The sequence below is a fragment of the Copadichromis virginalis genome, linkage group LG20, assembly GCF_057382275.1.
Source record: "Copadichromis virginalis isolate Kocher_CV1m ecotype Utaka linkage group LG20, C_Virginalis_male_GT1.1, whole genome shotgun sequence".
Classification (NCBI taxonomy): Eukaryota; Metazoa; Chordata; class Actinopteri; order Cichliformes; family Cichlidae; genus Copadichromis; species Copadichromis virginalis.
Genome location: NC_140637.1, coordinates 16,160,374 through 16,185,649, shown reverse-complemented (window position 1 = coordinate 16,185,649; position 25,276 = coordinate 16,160,374). Strand labels below are relative to the sequence as shown.

Genomic DNA, 25,276 nt, shown 5'->3' with positions numbered 1-25,276 from the left:
CTTAGAGCTGTTTGCCATTGACACTAAAGAAGAGAGCGGGTCGCGCAGATAGTAAACGGAATAGTCGACACAATGCTGGAACGTAGTGTGCGCTGGGAAACTATATAAAGATCAACCTTTAAAGTATACTGTTTGACGTCTTTGGGGTTTACTAAAAACCAACGCAGTCAAAGTCAGTGCTTTAAGGTCCTTGGAACACGCGGAGACGCCCCTTGCAGTAGCAGCTAACTTGAGTTATCAGTATAACGTACAGGTGTGTGGGGTCGTGGGGAGCTCGGTGACTTGTAGAGTATTCAGAAGCCTCGGGGGCACAATGTAAGAGGACTGTTTGTGAAGAACGACTCCATCCACGGTAAGGCACACCCACGGCTTTGACTTAGCAAGTCGTTAGTGAAGCTAGCCTTAGCTCCTATCGAAGTTGGTTGACAGGTCAGCTCGTAGCTCGTAATTTATCCTTGAGCAGCTACTCCAGACTGTTAACAGGACTTTGTGTCATGGTCAAGAACAAAGATGGAGGAACATATGAGAAACAGAAGCTTAATCAGAGATTGTGCAGCCGGAGTACTTGATGACATAGATTAGCTTGCACAAAGATGAGGAAAGCGTCAGTGTTAAAAGAACTTGGCGCAACGTGCCGAGTGTTTCTATTTTATTTGTGTTTATATTAAAAGCAGCATTAAGAAGAGCTTGATGGCACTGCTGCAATATTATCTTCAGCACTGTGTGAAAGGTCGCAGGGGCGGTGACGGAGCGCAACCAGCATGTTTAGCTGGTTTTGACTCTGCATGGATGAGGTGAAGCTTTCATAGATCTGCAGTGCCATCTTTGTCGGTATTCTCATAAACCCGCACTCACATAGCGGGGGTGCCGCTAAAAATGATAAAAGAAACTTGCTTAGTGTTCATTTGTGGTTCGAGGCTGATAATTTGTTTCTGATTTAGATATAGCAGTTGTGAGGTCAGTGACTGCTACAGTCTTTCACAGTGGGCACTCTTTTTTTTTTTTTTTAATCTTCTTTATTTTAACTTATTATTATTTGTACTATGCTTCATCCAAAGTTTTGCTGTTTGTTATATTGCTTGTTTATTTAGGTTCTAAAATCACAGAGCCAGCCTTCCTAGTAAGTTTATTCAGTGTGTTACTTTTACCAGCTCTGATGCTGTTGCCCCAGCAGACGACGGCAAAGAAAAAGTACAGTAAGCTTACCACAACTGACTGACAGGTAATCTCCATCATATTGCTGCCCATGTCGAAGGATATCGGCTTCTTAGCAAATAGGGGCTTCTCATTCCGTTCTTGTTTCCAGGCTTTTGTTGGTCATCCACTTCACCCTGTTGTGGATGTGGACGCCCAAGTACTTTTACTCCTTGTCCCAGGATAGACACGGACTGTGTAGCCATCCTCTTCCTTCTGAAGATGACCCTTTAATTTGGTCTTTTTTTACATTTAGGAGCCATTAGTCTGAGAGAGGGAAACAAGGCTGTGCTTAAAAACACTCAGAGCAGAGTGTTGGCCAATGATAATATTTAAATAAATCAGATAATCAGCTGTCAGAACATCAGCAAAGTTACCATAGTGACAACATTATTTGGCTTGGCACTTAAAGGCTTATAAGACCCAGACTGTAAATGGTATCTTCTTGCTTTAGAGATCAAGAGAAGAAGTTGCTCTACATCAAATCAAATCACTTTTATTGTCACATCACATGTGCAGGTACATTGGTACAGTACATGTGAGTGAAATTCTTGTGTATGAGCTTCACAAGCAACAGAGTTGTGCAAAATACAATAATGTAAACAAGCAAAATACAAGAATGGCTACATCTGAAACTAATAAATATATGTACAATATATAATAGTATATGCATTTCTGGATGTGTATACTAAATATTTTTCTCTGTGTGTGTGTGTGTGTGTGTGTGTGTGTGTGTGTGTATACACATATTTTACAAATTAAATAGAGTAAACAATAAATAAAATATATAAAAATATACAGAGTTGAGACATGTGCAAAACAGTGGCATTACATGTGTGTTCTGTGCTGTGAAAATGTATTCAAAGAGAGAGAGAGTGAAAAACAGCTGCTTTCTGCTTTTCTTAAACCAATCTAAATATAATAGAACTGCATCAAGCACTGAAATGGCACTCCTTTCATTCAAATACCTCCAGATCAAAAAGTATACATCTGTTGCCTTTGAGGAGCACCTTGTGGGAAAGGGGACACATTTTCCTACAATTTGAGGATCAAATGATGGCTCTAGATTGAAAATTGTGGATTCCCTTGCTGGTTGAAGAGAAAAATTTAATTAGATTTATTTTCTGCCCAGCCTGTTGCCTAAATCAGTCCATTGCTGTCAGGTTGATTCGATGTGGAATGACCTCTCTATGTCAAATGTTTGGGAGGAAAGATGCCTAGAGTAAGAAAATTGACAGATTATTGATATGAATGAAGATGTTTGGTAATAAATGTTAAGACTTTATTAACAATAAGCCATGCCTCAACGGTTGTTTTGGTTTCTTTATTAGAAAAATGGTGTGAGAGAGTGTGATAATGATAATTGTAAAGATAACAGTTTTCGTTTACAACAAATAATAGGCTGTCACCAATGAAATGGTCTTTTAAGGCTACCCCTGGCTAGCATGCAGTGCACTATTAGACGAGTATTGGCCGAATTCCTATTTCAGACAGCTTGTCAGTCCAGTTTGCAGTAAGAAAGTAAATGTGCTTGCACTGAATAATGTGTCGCTTTTGCTAAACATACTGGGCGTGTCTGTGATGTTTTATCTCTCTAGTGCCATGTCTCTGGTATTTCCACGACTCAGCACCAACCCATTTCATAGCAAGAAGGAAAAAAGAATCATGGCGGAAGTGAACGCATCACCGCTTAAACATTTTGTCACAGCAAAGAAGAAGATCAACGGGATCTTTGAGCAGCTGGGGGCTTACATCAAGGAGAGTGCTTCCTTCCTGGAAGGTACTACAACACCGAACACACACTCTTACCACTTTACTACACGTAAAAGTCACAAATGTAAAGAGTCTTGCTTGAATTGATATTTTTCTGGACTCTGTCCAAACCGCTATCAGTGTTGCAGTGCTTTCCCAGCTTGTATCTTTGATCCTGCTACCATGCGCTGGCCAGTCCCAGGTAACCTTTGTGCTGTCAGCTGGGATAGACTGTTGTTATTTTATTTCCCCGCAGTACAGATAGCATGACAGCAGCCTGCATGCTTTTTGTCATAGAGACGCTTTAAGCCTGCTGTGGGCACGTAGTACAGTCAGAACATTACTTGGAGACACAAAAAGACAACAGGGACCCTTGCATTCATTAAGGTCAGCTGGCCACAGAAGTAGCACATTCTTCAGTTTTCAAATGCATTTGGATCGATGATTGATTGATTGATTGATCGATCAACTGTGTCATGTTTATGACCTAAGCATCAGACCCCAAAATCCCGAGGGGGCGGGGGGGACTAGACTCATTAATTAAAAAAAAAAAAAAAAGTGTTTCTTATCCGATTACTCTATTAACCGATGGATTACTAAAATAATCGATAGTCGTAACCCTAGTCTGTTTCACACTGAATTATGTGAGTGTGCTACATCCTGCAGACGATGAGCTGTGGCTTATAGTCGAGGCACACTGAAGTTCACAGGGAAAATTTATCAGCACAAGCCTGATATACACTTTTAATTCTTATTCCTACTTTTATTTTTTCATGTCTATTTAAGTGCTATTTATGACACTATGTTTGCACTGAAGCACCGCAGCAATTTCCTAATGTTGTAAACCTGCTCAACATTTGGCAATAAACCCCTTTCTGATTCTGATACGGCACTACACAACACAGGAAATCCAATTAACGCAGTAAGATCATGTTGAACGCAAGCACATGTCTGGACAAAGACAAAAAAGATCTCAAAGATCTTCTTTGTCAGATTACCCCACCCCCCCACCTCCACCCCCGCACGCCTGAACCAAAACCTCTGATAATCTGTGGCTGGTTGCTTAGTGTGTTTTGAGTGTGTGTTCTGTTGTTCATGCTACAGCCATCAGTGCTCACAGAGTTTGAATGAGGTGATCTGTCCAGCGTCATACTATTTCTTCCTCAGTCAGGCCTTTTTTGTCATTGAAGGTCTGTGTTTTGATCTTGAGAACGTGGCATAAATCACTTTGAATGAATATGATAACTTTCAGCATGAAAAGCTAACCTCCGCCTGATGACTTTGACATATTAGAGGCATACAAAAGTGAAGAGCTAGACCCGGTTGCCACGGAGGAGCAGGTCCAGGAGGTCCAGGGTTATCTTGCCAAGGTGACCGGCATTGGAGAAGTTCTAGCCCGCCGGCATATGAAGGTGGTTTTCTTTGGAAGGTATGTACACTTAAAATAAGTGCGAGTTTATTTCATGACTCGAAGTAGAATTGTGTGAGATGCTGATCACAGCTTTGCTACGTGTTCTTCAGGACCAGTAATGGGAAGAGCTCAGTAATCAATGCCATGCTGTGTGACAAGGTTCTGCCATCTGGGATAGGACACACTACCAACTGCTTTCTGAGGGTGGAGGGCACAGATGGGAATGAGGCCTTCATCCTCACTGGAGGCTCTGAGGAGAGGAAGAACATAAAGGTGAGCAAAGCCGACGAAGTCGACTCTGTGTGGAAAGGAAGCTTCATATCTGACTCTTATGTTGTCTGTGGTTCCAGACAGTGAACCAGCTGGCCCATGCTCTCCACCAGGATGAAGATCTGGATGCTGGCAGCCTTGTTTGTGTCATGTGGCCTAAGGCCAAGTGTGCTCTGCTCAGGGATGATCTAGTGCTGGTGGACAGGTCAGATACATGTTTTGTGGAATAATTCTAGGGGTCTTGCAAGTAGTTGAGGCCATTTTTAAAGTCCAGTTCCATTTCCAGAAAATGTGTGGTCCCACTGAAAATGTAAATCAAATTGCAGTGATTTGGAAATCATTTGAATTGTGTGTGTAATAGTCCAAAGACAAGGTGTCAGAGTTGGAAAACTGAGAAATGTGTTCTTTTAAAATATATGTTCTATCTGAATTTGAAGCCACCGACCTGTTTAAAAAGAAGCTGGGACAGGGGTTATAACAGACCTGAAAAGCTTTGCCTTGCTTTTCTCACAACTAACAAACTTGAGAGCATCCTGTGGAGTCTATACCTTGTAGTAAAGTTGTGAAGTTAAGCAATATAAGAATAGTATTTCTGAAGTCAGATTTTGAGATTGCATCACATATAAACATGTCATTCAAAGAATTTGGATTAAATCTCTGCAAGCAAAGCACAATATGAAGACAGCAGTACGCTAAAAAACAAATCAGAGCTTTAGCTAAGGCTGACGACCTCTCCAAGCAGCCTCAGTCAAACACAGAAGCTGTTTTATATTTATTTAGCTGCCCCCTTGAAATCTAAGCTTTATTTTAGCGCAGGGGTGGGCAACTCCAGGCCTCGAGGGCCTGTGTCCTGCAGGTTTTTTAGTTGTGTCCTTGATCCAACACAGCTGATTTAAATGGCTAAATGACCTCCTCAGCATGTCTTGAAGTTCTCCAGAGGCCTGGTAATGAACTAATCATGTGATTCAGGTGTGTTGACCCAAGGTGAGATCTAAAACCTGCAGGACACCGGCCCTCGAGGCCTGGAATTGCCCACCCCTGTTCTAGCGTGACAGCTGCATGCATGACTTTTAAATTTGATCCATTTCAATTTTCAATGGTTACTCGGTGTGCTCAATTCTAACTCTGGCATAGCCTAATAAAGAACACCACAGCGAAATGAACTGACTGAACAGTTATTAATGGTCATGAATGGCCTATAGATGTAACTGATCAGTCTGCGTTGTGGTAGCTATAAATAGGGTTGCAAAGGGGCGGAAAATTTCCGGTAAATTTCCATGGTAAGTTAAGCTTGGGAATTTTGGAAATATTCCATATTGGAAACTTTCCATGGAAATAATGGGAATTATGGAAATTAATGGGAATTTAGGAGAACTAACTGGGAATATATTATTTCCAAGCATAAATATAAACAGAAATCATAAGAAAACCTCCATGCAAAATGTTTTCAACAGATATTTCAACAGATTTATTTGTAAGTACAGTAGAATAGAACACGTTTCAATAACTTGTTTCATGGATGAATAAAAACAGAAATGTTGAGTTCAATATTACCATCCCCTAACCCCGCTCATTCAAAATTGCCCCCTGTCCAAAAATCTCCACAAAGTCCCATTCAAAAGGTTAAATGAAAAATGCCACTTATCCTCCAAAACGTCCCATTAAACATGCAAATCTTCCTTCAAGCAATCCTCTTTTCTCATTTTTGCTCAGTCAATAGACTCTTCCTGGACCTCATCATCATCCAACAACATGTCCACTTCTTCAGCATCCAACTCTGAGTCTTCCTCTTCAGTGTCACTTTCCAGCCTTGTTGAGGATGGCTCTGTGTCAGGCTCAAAGAGCCGTAGGTTTGCCTGAATGCCGACCAGCTTTTCCACTCTCACATTTGTGAGCCTGTTGCGAACCTTTGTGTGGGTGTTCCCAAACGGTGACCAGTTGCGCTCGGAGGCGGCTGATGATGGTGGGATTTGGAGGAGGATGGAGGCTACAGGTGCAAGGGCCTCAGATTCACATAGTCCCTTCCACCAGGTGGCTGCAGATATGTGCTGGCATGACTGCCATATTCCATCCCCTTTCCAAAGGCCTTGCTTTGTTCGATACTTTGCCAAACTGCCTAGAACTTTGCCTTTATCGAGACCCAGGTGGTCAGACATGGCTGTAATGACCGCATAGGCACCGTTGATCTCTTCCCCAGAAAGTATGCCCTTGTCATATTTGGGGTCCAGCATGTATGCTGCATGCACTGGCTTCATGCAGAACTCCCTCCGCTGTTCCAATGACTTGACCACAGCCGTTTCCTCTCCTTTCAGTAGTAGGGGAGTGGGCAGAATTGTCTGGATTTCTTCTTTGAGTTTTGCAAAAAGGCACTGGACATCTGACAAGATGGCACCATCCCCCTCTATCTTCGCTATTGCTGCTGCAATAGGTTTGAGGGTTTTCCGACTGCTAGATACTCTTTCCCAGAACACATCATCCAAGATGACCTTCTTGATGTCACTGTCGATGCCTACAGACTGGGATATGGCCATCTCTTGCAGAGACTCCTTTCCCTCCAGAAGGCTGTCAAACATGATAACAACACCACCCCATCGCGTTATGCTGGGAAGCTTCAGTGTAGTACTCTTGTTCTTTTCCTTTTGCTTTGACAGAAATGTAGCGGATGTTACTTGTTTGCCTTTAACATATTTCAGAACTTGCTTCACTCTCTTATTCAGAGTGTCCATTGTTTTTAGTGCCATTATGTCTTTTAGGAGAAGGTTTAGTGTATGGGCAGCACAGCCAATAGTAGTTATATGTGGGTAGGTCTCCTCCACATGTGCCCAGGCAACCTTCATGTTGGCTGCATTGTCAGTGACCAGTGCAAAAACCTTATCTGGTCCAAGGTCATTGATGATCACTTTTAGCTCATCTGCAATGTATTGGCCTGTGTGTCCGTTTTCCTTTGTGTCTACACTCTTGTAGAACACAGGCTGAGGAGTGGTGATTATGTAGTTAATAATTCCTTGTCCCCTGATATTGGACCATCTATCAGAGATGACTGAAATACAGTCAGCTTGGTTAATGGTCTGTTTCACCTTTTCTTGAACTCGACTGAACTCTTCATCCAGTAGATGAGTAGACAATGCATGTCTGGTTGGGGGAATGTATGCTGGTCGGAGAACATTCAAAAATCTCTTCCAGTACACATTGGATGTCAGCATCAGGGGTGAGCCAGCTGCATAGACTGCACGAGCAAAACACTCATCTGCGTTTTTCTGGCTAGTGTCATCCATAAAATCAAAGAATCCTCTGATGCCAGAGGGACCAGGAGCTGATGAGTGGGTATCTGATTCTGATACAGCTGAAACAGATTCATTTTCCCCTTGAGTGGAACCTCCTGGCTGCTGCATGTGTTGGGCCTTGAGGAATTTTTTTGCACTTTGCAATGTGCTGCTGCATTTTTGTGGCATTCTTCACGTAGGTCTTATCACAATACTTACACATATATACAGATTTCCCTTGTACATTAGCTGGTGTAAAATGTCTCCACACATCAGATGGCGCACATGGCATTTTTCTGTAAAATAAAACAAGAGCTTGTAAAAATGCTAATGCAATGCAAGAGATCGTAATAATACAATTGCAATATGATAATAAACAGATATAAATAGTAAGGCTAGCTAAACAACTGGAATGATCTTCAAAACAAAACAGCCAAATGAGGAAGCTAGCATCTTCTTTATGTTATACTAGCTATGGCTTATTTAGCATCTAACAGATGCTAGCATTTTATTTAGCATCTTATCAGATTGCTATCTACCAGATTAATACATTTTATGTGATATTCACAATTTAAACATTTAATGAATATATTTTCCCATAATATCATCAAAACTTACCTCACTTGTTAAGTCCACAGGCTCAAATGTGTGCCTTTAATACTCTTTGTCCTTCAGGCTCAAAAGTGTGGTCCATGTGTACATGTGATGGAGGCATGCACAGTGCCAGTAGGTGGTCTCAATAGCCATGCAGCAAGCTTGTGCTCTGTACATGTGATTAAGGAATGGCATGGATATTCAAGTGTATTTGAATTGCATTTGTTTGTTTTTGTCAATATTATGCTAAAATATACTTTGCTCAACTATATTTAAGTTCCCTAAGAAGAGCCAACCTTCAATTTTGAAAATTCCCACTTTATTCCCATAAATTCCCGTTAATTCCCATGGAAAGTTTCCATCTTTGAAAATTCCGGGAATTTTGCAACCCTAGCTATAAACGGTGTAACAGACTCAGTAGCACTAGGAATACACAAAGATTTCTGCATTATCAACTGAATGCTTGAAAACAGTTTGCAACCCTATAGCTTTACAGCAGAGCTTCATTCTGTTTTAATTAGGTAACACTCAGCAGGTTGCATATATGAAAGGCTGCTTCGCTTTTCTACTCATCTGTGCACTTAAAGCACTTTACACAACTTGTGCTTGTACGAATGGGTGAATGCACATCTTTCTAAGTGCTTCATAGCTAACATTCATACTCCGATGGATGCATTGGAGAGCAATTGAGGATTAGTATCTTACCCAGGGATATTTGGCATGTAGACTAGGGGAAGCCAGGAATCGAACCACCAACCTTCCGATCAGTGGATGACCTACTCTACCACCTGAGCTACAGCCACCCCGAGATCACCTGATGGTCGGGGTCATATTTGTCAGGTTATTGGGACCAACCTGCGAACTGTGTTGGATCAGTGATGAGCTACTACATCATCTATGGGTTTTCTTCTTTTTGTTCTTAATGTCGATGCCTGGGAATCCTCGTGACATCAGCTTTTCCTGTGTAAAACGGTGTCATAGCACATTTAATGTTTGCCAGAGAGAGGTGACAGACAGAGACACAGTCAGTGCATGTTGAAGTACATTGTTGTTATGGGACTTTGACAGAAGCTGTGACTGAAGGACCTGTAGGGCCAAAGAGCATCAGACAAGTGAAAACCAGGATGCAAGAAGAAGTTTAACATGCTTTTGCTCCTGCTGAGGTAGAGGGAAGTGTACTCTCTATGGAGGAGCACTAAAAAGGTCACCTCCAGCTTTTGATCCTAGTTTTTCTTCCTGAGACATTTGGGAAGTTGACCGAACCAGGGGTGGGATATCAGAGCCTCAAATTTATATCACAGGATATGAGGGAAATTTGTGATGATGCAGAAAAAAAGAATGGATGACTGATTGCAGCTCACAGACAGCAGCATTTATTAATGCAAAAATAAAGAATGAGCTACTCTCATTGATGGCACACTGCCACTCTGCCAATCTGAATCTATGCCTTACAGTGCCAACAGTAGCATTATATACAGTGATACAGTGTAAGACAGCTGTGAACACAAGTAGCCTGGGTAGTTTTTTCAGGAGAAATGTTTAACAGTTAGAGAGGATAATGTGGATGGCATCATGCTAGTCTGTGGGATGACTTTGGAAGTCAGGAACCTCTTTTGATCTCCAAAGTGAGTGAAGGCAGAGGCAAGAGTTAAATGCTGGAAGCTGAAGTAGCAAGAACGTTGTTCAGAGTTCAGAAAGGAGTTGAGACAAGCTCTGGGGAAGTTCAGCTGTAGTGCTAAGGGTAACTGCAGAGGAGGAGATGCAGAGTGTTGGTGTGACAGAGGAGGATTCTGGGATAGTGTGAGATGAAGGCAGATGCTGTGGCGACCCCTAAAGGGAAAAGCTGGGCAAACAAGGTGGCGGCTTCGTTACTGTAGGTGGCTGACTTTATGGAAAGATGTTGGCTGACTTGAAGCAGAGTGAGACCGAGGCTTGTCTCACAAAAATGTCCCAAACCGTATTTCTGCTTCACTATAAGAGTATTTGATATTGGATTTAAATTTTCTTTTTAATGAAAGTGGCTGTGCTGACTTGGCGAGGACTCTGATTCTGTTGTTTAACATCATGTTTGCATCTCAAGCCCAGGGATTGATGTTACCACAGAGCTCGACAGCTGGATCGACAAGTTCTGTCTGGATGCTGATGTGTTTGTTCTTGTGGCAAACTCTGAATCCACGCTGATGCAAACGGTAAGAACTGCATGAAGAGATGAGGTTCAAACAGGACTGTTGATGACATGTCAAAACAATCTGAGTGAGGGGATTGTGTGACACTGCTGTGCATTGGGAACATTTTGCTTATATGGTGTTTTCCCTGTCAAAAGTCGTGTGAGGAGAAAACATAATCCAGACAAATAATTTCTTTTAACAGGGACAGGTATTCATGCTTTACCGCCAACACAAATAAATTCAACAACTGACATGCGTAGAACTCTGCAGCTTTGTGCACAAAGAAGCCTGGTTTTTGCACACTGCTGCAGTTTGATGCTCTTGTGGGTAGCTGTTGGTGCTCACAGCTGAATCTTGCTTGCTCAAATGAACTCCCTTTTGACTGTTTGGAAGCAGGAATTTAATTGTATGAGTGCCAATGAAAACATACTACCTTGAAATTATTTACTTGGATTGTTGTTTTGTTTTTGTTTTTTTTTGGCACATGACCTTTGACAGAAGAATAATTCTATAGTTGCCATCAGGAAAGGTCATCACAGATGAATCCAAAGTATTTCAAAGGGTTCTTTTTCTTATGATGAAAGATTTCTGTCCTGATGGGTCTCATTCAGAGTAACAGTGCCTCCCTCAATAATGGTGGTTTGAGTATAAAGAAATGTGAATCTAACTTTTTTTTTTTTTTTTGCCAACCATTTGCATTTTCTCATTCACGGATTCCTTTTTTTTTTTCCAAACATTGGTACATTTTCATCCTGCAGGAGAAGTCCTTCTTTCACAAGGTCAATGAGCGACTTTCCAGTCCCAACATTTTCATCCTCAACAACCGCTGGGATGCTTCTGCCTCAGAACCTGAATATATGGAGGAGGTCAGTTATGGTGTATACACAAAGTACTTCTTTATGGCTGTTGTAACACTAGCAAGAGTGTCCACTTCAGTTTAGCATTTACCATTTGATGTCTCACATGGGACATTTTGGTCTCCTAACAGCTAAAGAGGTGTCCTTGTTGCTGTGGTGGGCAAATTTAAAGACACGATGATGACTTTGTTAAAGTTGTGTGTGCATGAATGCGTATTAGCTGTCAGGAGGTACTACAAACCTTAAGATGGTCCTTATTGTGGCTTGTTGGTTACACACTAAAGGGCACTGTTCCAGGAGAAATCACCTCAAAACTCTCAATACCTGTCTAAAGATTCATTTTTTTAATAATGTGTTAGTCTGATGCTGCAGTGTGTCCTCTTTGCCTTGTATTAGAAGTTTCTAAGAGAGTTTATGAAACGTTTCTATTTAATTTTTCTTAATACCGTAAATGTATAAATCTCAATGTGGCATCACTTCCTCATCCAAAGAAAGCTTTGTTCTGGTAGGCTTTGCCTTTGTGATTCTTGCTAATTTAAGTGTGTTCTTGCTCAACCAGGTCCGTGGGCAGCATATGAACCGTTGCACTAATTTTCTGGTGGATGAATTGGGTGTAGTGGACCGAGCCCAGGCTGGTGACCGTATATTCTTCGTTTCTGCCAAGGAAGTACTTCAGGCTCGTGTGCAAAAGGCTCAAGGAATGCCTGAAGCAGGTGAGGGAACCAGTCTGCGCAATCAAAACTCTGGAAAGGTTTGAATTTTGAAATACGCAGCAAAAAAAGTTCCTTGACAAGCTCTGTACAATGATAAGATTGTACTAGATCGATCGGGGCCCAAGTTGTTGACTGCCTCTGGTGCTGTTGGCCAGTGGAAGGCTGGTAGGTACTGGGCTACTGTTGGCTGAAGATGAGACGGTGAGAGAGGAGAAAAGGCAGGATTGTGGAGGAGTGGGTACTTTAAATGTAAGGACCATGACTGATGTGATGGACAGGATGAAGGTAGATGTTTTGTGCATGCAGGAGACAGAGTGGAAGGTAAGCAAGGCCAGAAAACATTTTCTGCTTTTCTTTACAGCCATGTGACAAGGTTATTGATCCCATCATGGTGCCACACAGCCATTTGTGAGTGTCTGTAGCTAAGGAGGTAGAGGAGGTCATTTATCTAATCAGAAAAGCTGTTCCCATCTCCATTCTGCATGCCAAAGTATCCTTAGGAGTACTACTAAACCCCAAGTTTCTCTCTGGTGCATTTATTGGAGTGTTAATGTTAGAAAAAATGTACTTCGTGTAGAAAGAAAAGTCCTTGTATGAATGGCTGAATGAGGCGTGTTGTGTTAATTGCTTTGAGTGCTCGAATATAAAAGCGCTATATAACAACCAGTCTATAACATAGTAGGCTTGACCAGTAACAATGTAACATTAACAAGTCTAGTCATAAATACGAAGTCTGTAATGTACATGCAATGTCCATTTAAAACTTCAACTTTACCTTTGACTTCCTTGTAGCATGCTGTTAGTTTTGTCAGTGGAGAAAAAAAGGTGGGATGGGGTCACATCCCTGTCTTAAACATGATTTAGTATCCTCTAAATATTTTACTTTCATACGCCACTCTTTGGAAAGCCTGTGTGTTGAATTGTGTGCTGTTTGTTTCTCCAATGGCTCTGTTTGTGTTTTTACCAGCTTCTTTCTTTATGCAGCACTCAGCTCTGCTCACTCACTAAACCTCAACAGCACCATCTGGTGGACTAAAAGTGCAATTGACTTTAGTATATAAATAAAATATCACACGCACAGCACCTCTGCATACATAGGTTTCTATGGCTATGTCCACACATACACAGATATTTTTGAAAACGCAGATTCTTCTATGCGTTTGGGCCTTTCGTCCACACGTAAACTGTGCTTTCAGTCACGGAAAACTTGATCATAAAATGCAGATTGTAACCATGATCATGACCACCGATCAATAACCAGTGATCAAAGACCGTTATGAACCTGGCAGTCATAGTAGGGGTGGGTTTTGATAATCGATTTATCGATTAAAATCGATTCTGGCTTGGATAACGTGATATCGATTCATTAAAATCCTGAATCGATTTTTTTAATATAAATTAATTTTGCCCGAAATGCCAGAATCACAAAATTTCGAAAACCACCAAACAGCTAAAACAGCTTTAAATGAGAGCAGGTACACGGATTCTGCACAAAGACTTAAACACAAAGCGCGGACCTGCGGATCAGAATCAGTGAGATGTCGCCTTTCTCACCCGACGGCACAGACACGGTCGGGGCTGAAAACCGACAGCTCACTGATTCTGATGTTTCAGCGGGTCCACACTTTGTGTTTATGCCCATTTTGCGCTGATTCTAAAGGTGTTAGTTTTATCTCTCTCCAAACAATATTGACCGAACCAGCAGCAAAAGAAGATCCAAACTACGCTTCACATAAACATCGTCATGAATTCACTCTGACTTTTGCTGTTTTGCTTCCACCACACTTCATGCACAGCTCTCTCTCTCTCTCTCTTGCTCTCTCTGTACTTCAAGAACAGTTTCCAGTCTAAAATCTCTTTTTTCTGTATTATTCGCTTTCTTATTACGCACAAGTTGTTTACAGCGCTGTCGGCTGCTGTTTTTTTCCTTTCACTTACTTCCAAAAGAAAGCCTCATTTCTGCCGTTCAATAGGCTTCTGAACAAATTTAAACTTTTTAAAATTATGCAAAATGCAAAACGCTTAGCCGTGTCTCTAATAAAACCGCTGTAACTTCAGAGGTAATGTTCATATGTTGATTAATGGTTTTATTTTGTTTTTGATGTACTGCAGAGTATTTTTATAAAATCCCAGGCCAGGAAAGTCGCCTTCATGTTTTTCTGTTTTATCTTCAGCTACTTTGACACAAAGGCATCTGCTGTGATGCTTACACCTTTGATAAAGTCTGGAAAGTGTCAGCTTCCTTTTTATAGATACAAAAATATGTAAATGTACCGATCTGAATTATAATATTTCTGACTGTCTGAGGCAAAATTTCCCAGATTCAAATTGAATTGAATTAAATTGAATCGAATCGAGGATCGAATCGATTCAGGACCTTGTGAATCGGAATACATACACGGGTATTTTTAAAAACTGAGATTTTTCATTTAAATGGAAATAACGTGGCGTCACGCTGTGATGCCACGTTGTTGTTTACATGAGAGAAATTTCTAGAATAAAAAAATACTGTCGCTGTTAATCTTACTATCTGCAGTTTTTACACGCTTACATATACACACACACAGTTACTGTCCCTCCATTTACAAAGACAGAGGCATCAGAGTGAACTTCGGACGTGGCTTCTACATTCAATACAGACGCTCTCACAACGCAAATTGGTTTTAAATAAATGTAATTTCTTTTAAATTAAATTTATGTATGTTGTATACATTTTTTTTCATTCCTAAGTTGTGAGTCTACACCAGCCAAAATACTGTCTTTAGTTATTAACATTTGAAATGATGACGGCACTTGAAAAGTAACGCAAAATTAGCTGCCTTTTCAGAAAAACACAAACTTTTCAGAAGTACTTGAGAGTTTATGAACGTACAAAACCCGGTTTACTCTTTCCCTCCCAGACTTCTTGACTTCTGATTGGCCAACACTTCTACATGGTTAGGATGGCATGGATTGGCATGTTCTTCAGAGCGTTTAACTTTGTTTTTGGCGTTTACATGTGGATGGAGATTTTTTTTTTTTTTTTTTTTTTTTTTTTTTTTTTTTTTTTTTAAAAACGAAAATGGAAAATCTCAGTTTTCGAAAATCCGTGTATGTATGTACGTAGCCTATGACTGCCAGGTCCATAATGATCTTTGATCACTAATTATTGATCAATGGTCATGATCATGGTTACAATCTGCTCTTTATGATCAAGAAATTGACCAGGTAAGACCCCAGGTGCAGGCTGTGTAGAGATGCTCATGAGACAATCCAGCGCATAACAGCAGGGTGCAAGATGCTAGCAGGCAGGACATACATAGAGCGCCATAACCAAGTGGCCGGCATAGTGTACAAGTCCCGAGGTCACCACCCGACGGCGTTGAAGAATGTCCGAGCTAAGATCCTGTTAGATTTCCAGATACAAATGGACAAATTGGTAATGGCTAACCAAGATAGCCAGATGGCTATACCGAATGAAAGCAACATCAGGAAGAAGGAACATGAGAAGCAGGAGAAGTACCGAGGGTTCAGAGAAGAGGTGGAGGGTGAGGGGTAACAGTGGTCCCAGTGGTAATTGGAGCACTTGGTGCAATGACCTACAAGCTAGGCGAGTGGCTCCAGCAGATCTCAGGAACAACATCCAAGAACTCCGTCCAGAGGAACACCGTCCTAGATACTGTGTAGGACCTTCAAGCTCCCAGGCCTCTGGTAGAGGCCCCAAGCTTGAAGGATAGACTGCCCGGAGGGCCGAGGGGGGAATTTATTTTTTAATATAAAAATAAATGGATATATTTATATTAATTAATTATTAGATTACTGATAAGTATTAGAAAATGTTTAATTTGGCTTATTCTTTGTGTTTAAATAGATTAAAAAAAACACAGAATTCTTGTGCCACGTAAAAGTTGTATGTGATCTGTATAGTTTTTTGAGTTTGAATAGACTTTAAAGTGAGGTGATAAAAAGTGTGAAACCCACTGTAGCACACATTCTCACTCCTGTGCTGTTTCAGGTGGCGCTCTTGCTGAAGGATTTCAGGCCAGAATGTTTGAGTTCCAGAACTTTGAACGGCGTTTCGAGGTAAGATCCTCAAAACTAGAAATGAGATTTGATCTAATTTCTGTATGTTTGAATCGGTATGCTACATATGATTCAAACATGTGAAATTTCATACATCTATGTGAAACGCACAATTGGAAATCCTAACATCCATCTGTATGTCAGTGGGAAAATATATTCAAAAAATGTCCACCTTATACTTTCCTACACTTAAATTTGGGCTTTGCTTTTGTTTTATTAATTTTAATATAAAGTAATCCAGTCAGTGAGGTGATGTGAGGGGGGGGAGGTTTCCACAAAGGGTGGTATCTCTTCCCCTGAGCCTCCGTTTTCTAGCTATTTTTCTTGCAGATATACTGATAGGGTTCCAGATTGTGTTATGTTTCTGGTGTGATTCACATGCATTAACCTGATCCCATCAGCTGCTTGCACGGCTTGGTAGTAAGATGGTGTAAAAATCAGAGTTTCTGACTCCAGCTTGTCGGTCTGGTGAACCACCTGTCACCCAACTTGAAACAGTCTCGTCCACAGTACTCATTCATAAAGTGTTTTACAAACCCGAACATTATGACCAACAGATGCATTTTACTTTCTCAGTGCAGCTAGCCAAACAACACAGAGTCAATTACTGGTAAAGGGGGAGACGGAGAAAGCAGATATTCTTGATTTGTTACCATAAAATCCATTGTTGTAGCCAGGGACAGCACAACAGTTATCCTCTTAAACTGTTTTTTAGTTTTACTGTTCTTATTGACCGCAACCAACCAACCAACAAACTCTGGGATGTCACATTTTGTACTGGAAAAAGATGGCGCTAAACATGTTATAAAAAGCACTTATTTCATAAATCCAGCTACATAGAGTTTTATCTATGCCAGTTTTTGAAAGCAGGGCTCCATGGTGTAAATTAGCTTTCACATAGAGCTTTCTGTGCCTGCACTCATCATGTCATTGTATTTTTATTTATTTTTTTCACTGTCCTGTCTGTGACTGTAGCAATCAGAATTATTGTCTGAAGGCCAATAAAAATGCCCAACAGATTTATTTTTCCAAGTGCACCATTACTGCTTTTGCTATACTGGTCCACTTGATGTCATACTTTAATAGATTTCAGGATTTTTATGTTTTTACTTCGGTTCTGTTATTACAATCAGAATAGACAGGACTGGGGTATGGGGTATTATACATGATTATATATCCCTATCTGTAAATAACGACTATCATGTTAATTAATGCGCATTGTCCCGTTGAAATAAAAAAAATATTCTTATGCAGATTATGTAACTTAGTCTAACTACATTTGTGATTTAAAGCTGGAAATTTACCTTCAATTCCATCAGATCCAGGGTCATTCAGTTGCATTCTGTCATTTTTCTTGATTTGATATCTGAATTGCTGTCTGTCTGCTGTATTTAGGAGTGTATATCACAGTCTGCAGTGAAGACCAAATTTGAGCAGCATACAGTGAGGGCCAAGCAGATCTCTGAAGCCCTGCGTCACATTATGGATTCGGTATACATTGCTGCACAGGAGCAGAGGTGAGTCTGTGATTAAAAGCAGTATTTGTATATGCTGAGACTTTAAACCACAGACCCCCAAAAAGCATTGCCCTCCTCTTTTAGCCACAGAGTGCCTGGGGAAAGAATTCCCATAAATGGTTTTCATTGTGATTAAGACCCATGTGTGCAGCACATCTCCATCTTTAATAGACTTTCATTTTAAACTTAAAAAGCTGTGTGGGTTGGTGTGTAGAGTCTATTGTTTGGAGACCAAAGAGGACCGTCAGGACCGATTAGAGTTCATCGACAAGCAGTTGGATCTACTGACCATGGACTGCAAGTCCAAGATCAAGAAGATTACTGAGGAGGTGGAGAGACAGGTGAATTCTGGCACAGTGTGACTGTCCTGGTTTATGTGGATTCAGCTAAAAAGAGGGTGGTTGTTCTTTTAGGTTTCTAATGCCATGGCAGAGGAAATCAGGAAGCTCCATGTGCTGGTGGACGACTTCCATATGGACTTCCATCCATCACCAGTGGTGCTCAAGGTCTACAAAAATGTGAGTTTAACTTTAGCATATTCTTAGACTTTTACATTTACTCAGGGCCTTCTCGATATGACGTTCTTCTGCTTCCCTGGCCGCTGTGTCTGTGAGGATGCTATTCGTTGTGTGTTGTAGCATCCTGAGGGCACCCAGTTTGTGCTCCAGTGGATGATGAGAGTCAAACTCTAAATACTGATCCGTATGCTTTGGTCTCCAGTACACGTCAACTTTTAAATGTACCCTATTACTGATGGAAATCTCACAGTCTAACAAGGCTAACCTATCATTTTTTTCATATCCTCCCTGGTCAATCATTAAGGAACTGACCTCACAGCCCATTGTTCACCACTGGTGCTAGTTCCAGTCATTATGCAAACTTGAATGAGTGATGAAATATTTCTCCTACTGACAATGCTACGTCCAGATGAACAGAATCAACTTTTCAGGTGTAGTGAAAGTACATCAAGGTATGTTAATTGCACAATATTGTCCATGAATTCTACTCTCTGCCAGAAAATCCTGAAAGAGAATGTTTGACCATCAGTTCATGCTCTGAAGCTCAAGCCACCTGGGTTATGCAGCACAACAGTGATCTGAAAAACAGAAGCAAGTCCACCTCTGAATTTCCCAGAAAAACAAAATGAAGGTTTTGGAGTGGTGTAGTCAAACTCTGGTCTTAAATCTGATTGTGATGCTTTGGCATGACGTTAAACAGCCCATTCATTCCTAAAAATGCCTCCATTATAACTGTATTAAAATAATTCTGCAAAGAAGAGTCGGCCAAAATTTCTCTTCAGTGATGGGGAAAACTCATTGCCAGTTATCACAGATACTTGATTGCAATTCTTGCTGACAAAGAGTGGTATAACCAGTGATGATTTAGAGGGCAATCACTTTTTCACACAGGAAACATCTATGTCAGAGAGTAGACACAGAACCATATAGACCAGGGGGTCTCAAACTCAGAGGAGCTGTGGGCTGCTGCTGCCGCCACTGTCATCTCATTGGAGGGCCACTTAAGTGATCAAGTAGAACAAAAAGAAAAACCAAGAAAATATCCACAAATATTTCCAAAAATGTAGTGCTTTTCTTTATTTTAAATATTCTATGATAAGAAAAATCTGCAAAAGTAAGCACAATTGTTTTTCCCCCTCACTCTTAGCTAACTGAAGCCTTTCATTGAACTACCAAATAAACAAATTTGTACTCTCTTTCTGGCCAGACACGGGGCAGCACTTCTGCTATCATTTGCAGACATGAGTGTACACATTAGTGTTTGACTCTCTTACTGAACTAACACAGTTTGTACTCTGTTTTTACCTCGGCCAGGTCCACGACTCTGAACCATGGTAAAGAGACCTCTGGTTAATACGTCGGGTTCCGTGTCGGGCTGGTAGCCGGTAGTTAGCTTTACTGTCTGGGTCAACTTTGCTAGCGAGAGACAGAGAGAGGCGTTAAAAGGCTGCTCCAACAGGACTTTATTGTTTCGGAGGCGGCGAACACAGTGTACAGTTGACTCTTAACAGCTTACTTACAACTGGGCTCGTCAGGCACTCTGCAATGACTGTAGTGGTTATTATATTTACGTGCTTCATCTTCCGTTTCTCATCGGTCGCGACTTGTTTTCAACTCTCCGTTCTCTCTCTCTCACTCACTCACTCACTCACTCACTCACACACACACACACACACACACACACACACACACACACACACACAATATGAGTGGGGCAGTCCCACTCATTTTCCCTGCTGCACAGACCACATTGTTTGTGATGTTTATAGACCCTTCACTACATGAACTATGACGCGCTGGGCAACTCTTCAACCCCTTTTTCAGCATTTTGGCCAATTCTCTCTAAACATTTTGCCTTTTATGTTTAGTCAGGTCAGTTGTGGCCCCCAAAAGCCCTTCTCCAAAAGATGGAAATCTACTCACTGACATTGACACTTGCCCCATCCCACCATCCACAGAAAGTCACAATCTGGGTCTCACTTTGGACTCCACAGTTTCATCCCAGGGTCATATAAGGGATGATATCAGGACCGTGGACAGCTCCTTGGGGCATTTGAAGTAGCAGAATGTTTCAACATCGCTTGAAAAAAAACTGCCAGCTTTTGAACCAAAGCCTCCCACTTGTCGCGTATATCTGAAACATTTTGTCCTGATTCCTGCAATTTGAGATTATGCTCGTTGAGATGTCCAGTTCTATCAGCAAGATACTTTCTACAGATAAGCCATCTAACAGCACAGTGGAGCGGGATGTCTTTGTATGAGCTATCCATCTCCTTGAGCAGAGACTGGAATTGGCAGTAAGTTAACGTTCCTGGGCCTGAAGCTGATTTTCACATACCAACATCCCCAGTGTGTGCAGCTTTGCTCTAAGGTCCAAGACGTATTAAATCTGGCTTTTAGCTGGGCTTGGACCTTCCCTCCAGCTTCCCTTAACCAGGTCCAACACCCCCGTGACCTGGAGTACCTCAGCAAACAACTGAGGGTCTAATCAGCGATCCAATTGCGTAAATCCTCGTGAATGAACTTTCAAATCATGGACTTTAAAGTCTTTTTCAGCCTCTCCACCAGCCTGTCAGTCTGAGGGTGGTAGACACTAGTCCAAACAGATTTAATGCCAAATAATTCATACAGCTCTTTAAGTGTAGCTCAGAAGGGGTGTAGCCTCAGGAGGTAGAGCAGGTCATCTACTGACCGGAAGGTTGGTGGTTTGAACTCTGGCTCCCCCAGACTGCATGCCAAATATCTTTGATATTAAGATATAAATATCAAGATTTTAACCCAAAGTTGCTCTCTCATGCATCCACCTTTTAATGTTAGAATCTTAAAAGCACAGAAGAAGTGCTTGTGTGAATGGGTGAATGTGGCATGTTGTATAAAGCCCTGAGTCCTGAGTGCGGGAGAGTAGAAAAGCGCTACATAAGAATCATAAGACTTCAGTTACCATTTACCATTTAAGTGTGCAGTCAAATAAGACCTGATAATGGGTACAAAGAGGCTTTTGGAATGGTCGGCTGGTTAACCATCTGACACTTCAGGCAGGATGCACACCATCAGCGCACATTCTTTTGGATGCCCGGCCAATAAAATATACCTTTTTCCATATCATCATTTAGTTTAGATGTTTGTTAGCGGCCCTGAACCTACACAGTAGAAAAAAGGTTGTCAATTTCCCCTTGTGGGACTAATAAAGGTATATCAATAATCAAAGGTGTCAGTGAAAGAGACATGCAGATTGTGGTCTGTAATGACATCTTATATAAGGGATTGTCGTTAAACCTTTCAAAAAAACTAATGCTTTAACATTTCTTTGTCATTGTTTGTTGTAGGAACTCCATCGGCACATAGAGGAGGGCCTGGGCAAGAACATGTCGGAGAGGTGCTCCACCTCCATCAGCAGTGCACTGCAGACCACACAGAATGACATGATTGGTAATATGTCCACCTTTCTACTTCAACAGGCTCTGGTTTACGTTAAGCCACTATGAGGTTTTCAGCTATGATTGCCAAACACATGTGTATTTGTGGCATGCAACTAGTTACACTATATGGCAGGGGTGGGCAATTCCAGGCCTCGAGGGCCGGTGTCCTGCAGGTTTTAAATCTCACCTTGGGTCAACACACCTGAATCAAATGATTTGTTCGTTACCAGGCCTCTGAAGAACTTCAGGACATGTTGAGGAGCTAATTTAGCCATTTAAATCAGCTGTGTTGGATCAAGGACACATCTAAAACCTGCAGGGACACTGGCCCTTGAGGCCTGGAGTTGCCCACCCCTGCTATATGGAATAGTTATTGTTTGAAAATTGTGTTGTTGTCGTTATTGCTGTTGTGTTGTAATTCAAAGCCAAGCAGAAAATAATTATTTATTTTCACAATGACGCTGCTGTTTTCTGTTCATGTGTGCAGAGGGTCTGAAGCCTTTGCTGCCCAGTGCCGTGAGAGAGCAGGTTGACAAGCTGGTGCCTCGAAGTCAGTGCTTCAGCCTCAGTTATGACCTCGCCTGTGACAAGCTTTGCAGTGACTTTCAAGAAGATATCAGCTTCCACTTCTCTCTGGGCTGGACCATGCTGGTCAACCGCTTCCTTGGACCCAAGAATACCCGACGCGTTCTCATGGGCTACAATGACCAGGTAACATTGCCAGAAGCATAAACTTCCTCAAAGTGTCTACATAAGCAACATTGTATACAATTAAAAAGCATATTTGATGCATAGAATCCTGAAACAAAAAGCATAATCACATACCTAAATTGATATAGAAAGCTTCCTTTTCACCTTCAGCTGTGTCCTACTGTTGGACATGACTAGAATAAAACCAGGACAAAAAGACCAGAGCTGGATTGATCTGTACAGGGCCGTGTGCTTTGTGAGGTTATTCGCTGTGTTGTCCATACAGGTTCCTCGCCCAATGGCCTTGACACCGGTCAGCACCAGCATGCCTCCATTTCCACAAAGCGCCATGACCCAGGAGGAGCTGATGGTCTCTATGGTGACCGGTCTTGCTTCCCTCACCTCCCGTACTTCCATGGGTGTTCTTGTCGTTGGTGGAGTGGTGAGGATCTACAAACACACCGCACACAATTAGAATTGAATGAAATATTAAGGAAACAGATCTGTTTTGGTGTTCCAGAATCAAAGAGGTAGTGATGGGCAACAAATGTATTATAATGCTCTACAGAGTGAATTGCAAAGCTCTGAAAATGGGACAGTACTTGCTTTTCCTGTTGTGGGATGGGAGTTGAAATGATCTGAACTGTGATGTTTTTGATTACGTGCTGGCAAAAAGCACAATAAAACCACAGCAACAGTGTTTACTCACCACCTGTAACACTTGCCAGAAAGGCTTTCTCATTAAGTTCATCATTTTATCATAGTTTTTATTAAAGAGTTATTCAAATTTTTGCACTATGAAGATTCCAAACTAACTTTTTGAATGCTGATTTTATTTCCTCATGCCTTTTGTTATTTCATAATAGCCAACCATTAAACGTAGACGTAGTGCTCAGCCTATGTTTCAGCCTGACCTTGGTCTTTCATTCTGTGTAGATCTGGAAAGCAGTGGGCTGGCGTCTCATCGCTTTGTCACTGGGCCTTTATGGGCTCCTCTACATCTATGAGCGGCTCACCTGGACCACCAAGGCCAAAGAAAGAGCCTTTAAGAGGCAGTTTGTGGATTACGCCAGTGAGAAGCTACAGCTCATTGTCAGTTACACTGGATCCAACTGCAGCCACCAAGTCCAGCAGTGAGCACACATAATTAGACTAATGTTACAGGAGAGAATGCCAAGTATATTTGTGATCCAGCACTGAATATTGTCGAGCCTTTCTAACGCTGTGTGTGGTTGACAGGGAATTGGCTGGGGTATTTGCTCAGCTCTGCCAGCAGGTAGACATCACCCGTCAAAATCTTGAAGATGACATCACTGACATGAACAGCAAGATCGAGCTGCTGGACAGCCTCCAGAGCAAGGCTAAGCTGCTACGGTAAAAATGCTAACCTCAACTGTGGCTCTTTGCTCATGCATGCTGTGTGTCTCTCTTTACAATGTAGAGTCTTGGGCGGAGTGATGAGGAGCAAAGTCCTGACTATCAACATATTTCCAGTTAAAATGAAATTGCAGTGGTGGAAAGAGCGAGTTAACTGTCAAACTTGTAAAACACTAGGCATTATTAAACATTTTGTTCACAGGTTACAGGTGACAAGCTATTTCAAAGAGTTCTAGGTTCCAACCTGCTGACAAGCTGGGGTCTTTCTATGTGGTGTTTGCATGTCCTCCCTGTGCCTAAATGGGTTCTCTTCAGTATCTGGGCTTGCTACCACAGTTCAAAGACAGGCACATTAGACTAATTTATGATTTGGAATTGGCCATAGGTGTGAATATGAACAGTTGTTTGCATTAGCCCCGTGAAACTGGTGATGCATGCTTCACACTAAATAAATTTGTAGGGCTGGTGTGATTCATCAAGTAATTCATTTAAAAATGGACACATTCTATGCTTTTATATGATGATGTAAACATGAGTTTTGCCCACATGTGTGACTAAAAAAAGACCTGCAACAGAAATGTAATTAACAGCAGCATGTGAATAAAACTCCTGACAACATTAAACCCAGACAGCCCCCAGTTTTTAGCAAAAACATTGATAACACAACTGCAGAGAGTGAAAGAAAACATGTTTCTGGTCCAAAAAGAAAAAGCAGCACATAAACTGGAACCTCGAAGTCCACCAACTACACCAGGCTGTGCCAGGTTCCAAACTGAGTTGTGCAGCCATTCACAGCAGGGTCAGAGTGTTTTTTGCACTATGCCATGTTCAAGCATGATCTCAGGATGACTATATTTCTGATCAACACATGCTGTTTGCAGGTGTCTCTTTTAAACATGCAACTTGTTGCATAATTGTCTATTTTTTATTTTTTTAAACGTGTGTTTGCATTTGTGCCTTTTCAGGAATAAAGCGGGCTGGCTGGACAGTGAGCTCAACATGTTCACCCAGCAGTATCTTCATCACAGCAAGTAAAACCAGGTGGAACATCCTCAGAGGGAAAGAGTGGCACCGGAGCAACGTTTTGTACATCTGTTAATGGTTCCTCACAGGTGTATTTGAAGTCACTGAGAGAAATACTAACATTACTTTTAACAGAAGGCGTGGTTTGGATATCTGACATAAGTTGAAGGAGCTGCTAATTAGTTGTCATGTAGTTGTGTTGACGTGATGCCAGGATCAGTCTGTTGAGCTTGTCCGTGTTCAGTTGTGGTAATGTGCAAATGAACATGAACTGGCCATCTGTTGATGGCTCATCAGCACTGATAGGTCACACCCCCACCACCTTCTGTCAAAAACTCTGTCACGCTGTCCTTTAATGGAATTCTGCTTAACCTGGTACTTTCCGCCTGTATAGATGTGATTTTGTGTATACATGTGAACACTGGACAAATACAGAAGTAAGACACTC

General features: G+C 41.5%; 1 protein-coding gene across 2 annotated transcripts; it reads left to right on the top strand.

Annotated features, from left to right (window-relative positions):
- mfn2 (mitofusin 2) lies at positions 1-25,276 on the top strand. Of its 2 annotated transcripts, XM_085442751.1 has the most exons (19): positions 1-352; positions 1,152-1,222; positions 2,793-2,974; positions 4,240-4,375; positions 4,468-4,630; positions 4,708-4,832; positions 10,565-10,673; positions 11,411-11,518; positions 12,069-12,222; positions 16,217-16,284; positions 17,680-17,801; positions 18,016-18,142; positions 18,215-18,319; positions 21,646-21,748; positions 22,226-22,449; positions 22,715-22,870; positions 23,365-23,561; positions 23,668-23,802; positions 24,771-25,276. In XM_085442751.1, the coding sequence occupies exons 3-19, from the start codon at positions 2,797-2,799 to the stop codon at positions 24,838-24,840; spliced, it is 2,280 nt and encodes a 759-aa protein (XP_085298877.1). In that variant the 5' UTR covers positions 1-352; positions 1,152-1,222; positions 2,793-2,796; the 3' UTR covers positions 24,841-25,276. The 2 variants fall into 2 exon arrangements, with proteins under 2 accessions (XP_085298877.1, XP_085298876.1); XM_085442750.1 differs by lacking the exon at positions 1,152-1,222.

What these genes read in the sequence shown, in the direction of transcription:
- mfn2 (XM_085442750.1), top strand. Translation starts at nt 2,797, where the DNA reads ATGTCTCTGGTATTTCCACGACTCAGCACCAACCCATTTCATAGCAAG. An exon ending in GATCTAGTGCTGGTGGACAG is followed by an intron (nt 4,833 to 10,564) that starts GTCAGATACATG and finishes TTGCATCTCAAG; the next exon opens with CCCAGGGATTGATGTTACCA. An exon ending in TCATGGGCTACAATGACCAG is followed by an intron (nt 22,450 to 22,714) that starts GTAACATTGCCA and finishes TTGTCCATACAG; the next exon opens with GTTCCTCGCCCAATGGCCTT.